This window comes from Sprattus sprattus, assembly GCF_963457725.1.
Source record: "Sprattus sprattus genome assembly, chromosome: 6".
Taxonomy (NCBI): domain Eukaryota; kingdom Metazoa; phylum Chordata; class Actinopteri; order Clupeiformes; family Clupeidae; genus Sprattus; species Sprattus sprattus.
Window position 1 is genome coordinate 26,110,063 of NC_137925.1, and position 6,796 is coordinate 26,116,858.

Sequence of the window (6,796 nt, forward strand, 5' to 3'; positions counted from 1 at the left end):
GCAAATGCAATTAAAAACTCAATTTTTGGACGGCTTTGTGGGGAATGATAAACAGAGAAGTAATCCTGAGATTGTTAAACCATTTTGACCGAGCTCATGGCTGGTAGGCGCCTCACTGTGGTATTGGAAACCGAGAGAAGAGTTTGGTAGATGGGTGAGTCATTTCGTAGAAATACTGACGGGGACTACAGAGACATTTGAAACATCGCTAATGGCGTATCGAGTCTCTCGACCAAAAGTTTAAAAAGAAAACTAAAAACAGGTATGTCATTTCAGAAGTGAAAATAATCTGTTTAACACAACTGACAGTGCCATATATCCTACCAAATAACACCTGAATTGGTGGTCAAATTGCTGCCGACTGTTTTTAGCTGCGGAAGCCCACCAGAAAAAAGGCAATGCCTGAACGGGACTATGGACAGCTCCTAGTGCTGAACGCTGGGCGTGGGGCGGTTCTGAGATTGGCTGCAAGCTACTGAATGAATGACTTCCTAAACTATTTTTCATTTTTATATTTTTACTTGATCTCAATCTGGCATGGGGCATTTCCTGCAAATAGCTTGTTATGTCCCTCCCTGGCGCCTCTAAAAAATAGACTTTTCCCTTCCTTCACTGTCACCGCTGCTATCATCATTGTCATCTTATTATAGGGCTTTGCCCGTATTGTTAATTCAAGATCCGCCCAATACAGCACTAAGAAGAATGATTCTGAATAAAGCGATCGATAGTGGTCAATGAAAGGGGCTTCGAGTAAACACAGGGTCTGCTGTCACTGTATCCAGACTCTTGTTTTCGTCACTTAAGCTAGTTGTCGAAAAGTACGTAGCGCATTATAGACTATGCTTTAATTAGCGTTATTACTTCTGCTCCTATAGCTTTCCAATTGAACTTCAGAATGGGTCCTAGAGGCACAGCAGCCTGCAGATTTAGAGGCGCTCATTGGTTATTTAGCTAAGATCATTGGCCGCATGAGGCTAGTGTGCCTCTATTGATTTCTCCTAAGTGTTGACAAACGCACTACTTGTGCCTTGCAGTATGAGTCTGCCTCAGTCGGATGCATAGAGAAGCGGTTTTTGTTCAACGTCATTTCAAGTTTGATCAATATCATCCTGCTGGTCCAATTGGAGGAGCTGTATTCACAATCTGATCCGCCACTCACACCACCACCATCTTTAGGAGAAGTCCTTTCTTTTGCCCACAGTTGCAGAAAAAATTGCTCGGCAGCCCGGCGTGCACCTCAATGAACCTAACTGGTGCACTGTGAGCGCAGAGCATTGATCTGGAGGGTTTTTGCGCCTGCCACTGCGTATGTTTTGGTTAAAACAGTTCCTTTTTAGGGGTTGCTTTTAAAAGCTCGGAGAAAATGGCACAAAGCGTGTTCTTTTTTTTACTGTGGCTTTTCGGCAGCTCCCTCGCAGGCTTTCCTAATCAGATAAACATAGGTAAGTAATGCGTTCTTTGTTCTGATGTTTGCTTTTTTTTTACATTGCTGCTAGTTTATGATATATTTGTTCTTTATGGTCGTCGACATAGCCTAAGCTGCCTTCTGCAGAAAGTAGCCCAGAGACCGGGTTAGTAACGTAGCCTATAAACTTGCATTTCGAGTGAAAATTGTGGAAAAACAGCTGGGCACATTAACGAACCTTTTAAATAGAACTATCCTGGTAACGTGAGGGGTTTGTCGCAAATCCTCGGAACTGTGTAGACTATAATAATGCACTACTGGGGTACAATGAAAGCATAAATATATTTGAAGTTAGTGACTCATGTCATTTTTTAAAGGAGTTTAGGTAAATATAATAGTAGTAGAAGCATGCTAGAGGGACAGACCATGACCATGCAAGTAGCCCACGACGAATGATAGCTTTCCGGCGTCATATCTTTCTTTTAGCTTAATTAAACTTGTAGGCTTGATATCGACAATACACAATTGCTGATGTTAGTATTCATCCCTTTCTTTTCCAAGGGGGGCTCTTCATGCGGTCCACGGTGCAGGAGCACAGCGCTTTCAGATTCGCCGTTCAGCTCTACAACACCAACCAAAACATGACCGAGAAGCCTTTCCATCTGAATTACAACGTAGATAACCTCGAGTCCTCAAACAGCTTCGCTGTTACCCATGCGTGTGAGTATACTCGGCATCATAAAAAGGTCCCCATACAATAGCGTAGTCGTAAATGTATTCTCTGAGCTTTGAGTGTTACTCGCCTCCTCACTCCCCTTCGTCCTCCTGCATCGCAGCCTACTGCCTGAGAATTTAAAGTGGGCTATGGATCTATGAGAGATACAAGTAATGCTTACTGCACAGAAAGAGCGAAACTAGTGCAATTGATGGCATCGAAATTCCTATTGTCCAGTCTAGTTTTGAATTAACTTCGCCCACATTTTTTATCTCTTGTGTGCATCAGTCATTGAGCTGTCATTGGCAGGTTTATAGTGTTATAGTGTAGAAGAACTATGCGGTATAAAGTTCACTTCAAGTCCTTCGCCGAAAGGCATGTTCTAAAAAACTAAACAGACAGAATATTCAAACGCACTGTTGTGGTAAAATGGTCTTACTAGCTCTCACGTCTTCCATTTATGATCTGACAAAGACTTTTTTTTTGTGAATGTTTTTATTTATATGCTTTAATTGCATGCATTCAGTGTAAAGATATTGTACACATAGTTCTGAAACAGGGAGTGTTGCTTTCAAATCAGTCTTAGACATCTTTTATCCATACCATCTTCTGATTATGTGGTTTATAACCCTGCAGTGCATTTCAGACATTGGTGCTTGACACAATTTCTCAGTTGAAGTTACAGGAGGAAAAGAGATGAGAGGAAGAGTATCCATCTCAGAAATAGTCTGTGGGCACACATTGTCAGTATTTCTGAGTTTGTCTTTTTGAATTCAAATCAAGTTCCCTTGGCAACACACCCTGAGTGCCATGGCTCTGTAGATATTGAGACACTGGCACTTGTTGAAAAGATAGCATAACATATTATACAACTGTGGATTTCAAGGATTCGGTGTGGGTGATTTTAAAATGTGCCTTTATCAAGTGTGAGAAAATATTGTGTAGTGGTGTAGCTGTGTACTGGTGGACATTTCAAAGGTGTTTGTCTCCTAGTGGTGTGCTGACAGCGTATGTAATTGTAAGGTTTACCAAGGAATCTTAGCCCGCAAAGAAATTGTAATATTAAATCCATATGAAGTAGTGTAATATTACCAGTCCAGGCCATGCCTCCTGATCCACTGACGTGGGCTCTTCTGTTGAGTTATTTCTGCAGTGCTGAATATCCACTGACCCATGCTTTGGTGGTTCAGAAGACAGTAATAGAGGAGAGGGGGTGGGGGGTCATGGGTGGTGAAGTTCCCTGTCTACCTGGCGAGTTCTCCATCTAACCCTTACCCGTACTCTCTGTCATCCTCTATGGTTTCTCATAGACTTGCCTGCCTCTGCAGTGGCAGTTCATTAGCACCTAGACCTCATATTGCCTTACTGTGCTGTTGCTGACAAAAAAAAAATCTATACCTACACAGCCCTCCCCAACCCAAGCAAATGAAGTGGGATCTGCCTTGTCTGTGGGTGGAGGGGGTTTGTGTGGAGCTGAAGGATCTTCCTTGTCTGTGGGTGGAGGGGGGTTTGTGTGGAGGTGATGTGGACTGAGGGAGAGAGAAAAGCCAGCGCGATCACATCCTAATGAGCCGTTGGCGGAGATAAGAGAAGGGGAACAATAAACAAAGGGGTAAATAAATAATAGATAACGGCATGCAATTTCACGCGTGTTGAAGACGCAAGGGACCATGGGAAAAAAAGTGAGAGGGCTAGATTTCAGAATCTAATTAAATCCAGGGGCAGACTGTTTGCAAGATCCAAGGAGTCCTGTGGGAGTCGTTGCCCCATTTTTGCTCTCGCAACCATGCGCCATGCGCTCGCAGCTCCATCAAGAATCATGCTTCAAGACTGCCTTCAACATGAGGCACTCCGGAAGATGGCTTGATGATTGAGGAAGCTGTCATTTTCAAATGAGAAGACAAACAAATATTAATGGGGTTCTGGGCTGCGAATATGCTATGGGCTGTCAGCAGACATGAGAGTGTCGCCCACGGTCTGTAATATGCATATTGACAGATCAGCTCATGAACGTCTCACATGTTTATATCGTTCTCCACAACCTGACACCCGGCCAAATGTTCCATTTCATTTCTGTGCTGAGGAGTGGTTTACACATTTATTCCATGGTCACTTCACTGAATCTGACCATGTTTTTGTAAGCGTTAGTTTTATATATTGCTATCAATATGCACATGGTGATTGACTACTAACGAACTGTATAAGTGTCATTGTTGGAAACAGAAAGCCTTGTTAAACCAGTATTCTGCCAGCCCTCGGCCGAGTTTGTCAAGGGTTCCCATTCTGAAAATGGATGAGAATAATGCTTGAGCCGATACTTGTGTGGATGGTATCAGGGGAATCTTGTCAAACCGGGGCTGTGATGTGGCGGACACTTTCGTTGACTGTCAGAGGAGGTGTGATGACGGCTCAGGCTGAGCCCGAGCGCAGCCCATTTAAAAGCCTGGCACTGACTGGCTGATTCTCTTGAATTCTAGAGAGCCTTTCTGGGTAATGTCCCTAAAGTGAGAGAGCAGTTTTCGCCTGTAATTCCAAATGCAGAGGAGAGGAGTTCTCAATTTTCAGATAAGAGGGAACGCTGAGAGTTGAAGGCTTGGATAATTTTAACTGCCAGCCAGCTGCCAGTGGAACAGTGGAACAGATATTAATTGGGCACGATAACTACCTTTAACTAGCAAAAGTCCCCCCAGATCCAGTGAGGCTCACTTTCTAGTTGCTTCATTAACTCACACTGCAGTGGGAGTCTATGATATCCCTGTATGATGTCATTTCCTTGTATGATGTCATTTCTGATATCATCCGAAAAGGGGATAGTTTCCCAGAAGGCATCATGTGAGAATGTATAGTAAGTCACCCTGTTGGTATCACATATCCCAGGTCTGGATGACTTCATCAGGCACATAATCATGGGCGTAGCTTTTCAGTGATGTTGTAATGTCAACAAACACGAGCACCCAAAAAAAAAATCAATTGTTCTGTTTGTCATCCAGTCATATTTTGGAAAACACCAGGTATCTCATTTGCTGTGTTGCTGACAAAATTGGGAGTACTTAAATGCTCAGATGATGTCCCGGTGAGATTCCACCGCTCTGTACATTCAATACTCTTGAACAAATCGGCAAACAGAAAACAAGGCAGACTTTGGGGACCTGCCAACTGCTTGTTCAGGCCTACCCAGACGTCTGTGATTGGCAGATGACCAGGCTTGTATGTTCACAATTACGACGGCTCCCTGCTGTGGCCCTGTCTTTGTGTGAAGGAAGACAGTGACTCATGCTGAAACATATTTCTGCTTTGAAGGATGCACCACAAGCTCAAAATGAGCCCTGTTTCCGTTTTATTATCTTCATAATCTATCCATACAGTCATTCCTCTGGACATCCCCCGCTGCAGTGTTTGCCTGTTTTTTTCGCATGCTATTATGTTGTGGTTGTTTTAGATTTTGCCGTCGGTTAAAACTTTTTTTGACTTCCAGCAGCATTGCAGGCATACAGCACATGTAGATGCGCATTTGTGCAAGTGGTCATATTGACTGAGGAGTTTCCTCTGATGTCCAAAATAAACTGACAAGGAGACACATGCTTAATCCAGAAAAAATAGATCTGTGTTCTGCCTGCGTAGACAAAAATAGGCATGGCTTGTCTCTGGGTTTTTGTTTATTGCTTGTGCACATTCTTTTTGTCAAATCAAACACAATGCCTCATGTTATCAAGACATTTATCAGGAAAGGAGACATGAGGGATTTTTATTTTTTGTTTTGAAAAAAAATCAGAGCTGGCTAAGCACCAATGAAACCCAACACAGAATGTGCAGTCCAAAAAGCTGCTAGTGCTTGTTGGGTAAAATATGAACACTGTAAATAAGTTTTAATGTAACATAAAAATCCTTCACTTTCCAATGCCTGGTGCGAAGAGTTTCATGATAAACATGTGATAATGGAAAGTACTAATAGACTTGCTGGCTTCAGCATAGCTATTTATAAACAGAACAGTATGTGCCTACCAGTATGGGACTGTAATGATGCATACTTAGAAATGTATTATTAAAACAAGGAAGCCCTTTGGATTTTAATGTATATCAAAGCCATGGGAGATATGTATGCAGTGGCAATGACGCATATGACTTCATCTTTTTGGTAACATGGTTTATATTTGTGTAAGAAGCATCTGATGATTCAATATTTTGTCAGACCAACTACAGCATTTTTTAACTAAAATAATACTGTTCCAACAAACTGTTCACTGAAACGTTACCATCCATTCCGTTCTGGAATACAACCTTGAATCCTTTTTTTCCCTCTCTGCAGCTTTGACCTTTGAACCTTCATCTTTGTTTCTTCTCTTTTTGTTTTCATTCGACCCGAGAGCATCTGTTTAACTTGCTGTATGCCTCTGTGTCTAGTGAGTCTGATAGAGATGTCTTTTTCATTTGTATTCTGTGGTTCTGTAGTTTTGTTGCTCCGGTGCACGCATTTTTCAGGCTGGCCTGCCACGTCTTGTATCCTCAAACCTCAGCTGTGTTTTTGCTCTTAGTGAGACTTTTGTCAGTGTTCTTTCTTCTATATTATTCACAGTGGATGGAACTGCCACATGGCATTGTGTTTTGCTGGGATCACAGCACACTCTCACGGTTGTTTTTTTTTTTTTTTTGCCCGAGTCTCAGAATGTGCCCCTAAT

The 6,796-nt window shown here is 42.4% G+C and overlaps 1 protein-coding gene across 2 annotated transcripts in view; it reads left to right on the top strand.

The window, feature by feature from the left end:
• Positions 1–1,363: 1,363 nt before the first annotated feature.
• The window catches only part of gria3b (glutamate receptor, ionotropic, AMPA 3b), a gene marked incomplete at both ends in the record, with an annotated part of 85,081 nt that continues 79,648 nt past the window's right edge, over positions 1,364–6,796 (top strand). For both annotated transcript variants that reach the window (XM_080840038.1, XM_080840039.1), the window contains 2 exons: positions 1,364–1,442; positions 1,967–2,125. In XM_080840038.1, the coding sequence (XP_080696164.1) occupies positions 1,364–1,442; positions 1,967–2,125 (238 nt within the window). The remainder of the gene's footprint in view (positions 1,443–1,966; positions 2,126–6,796) is intronic.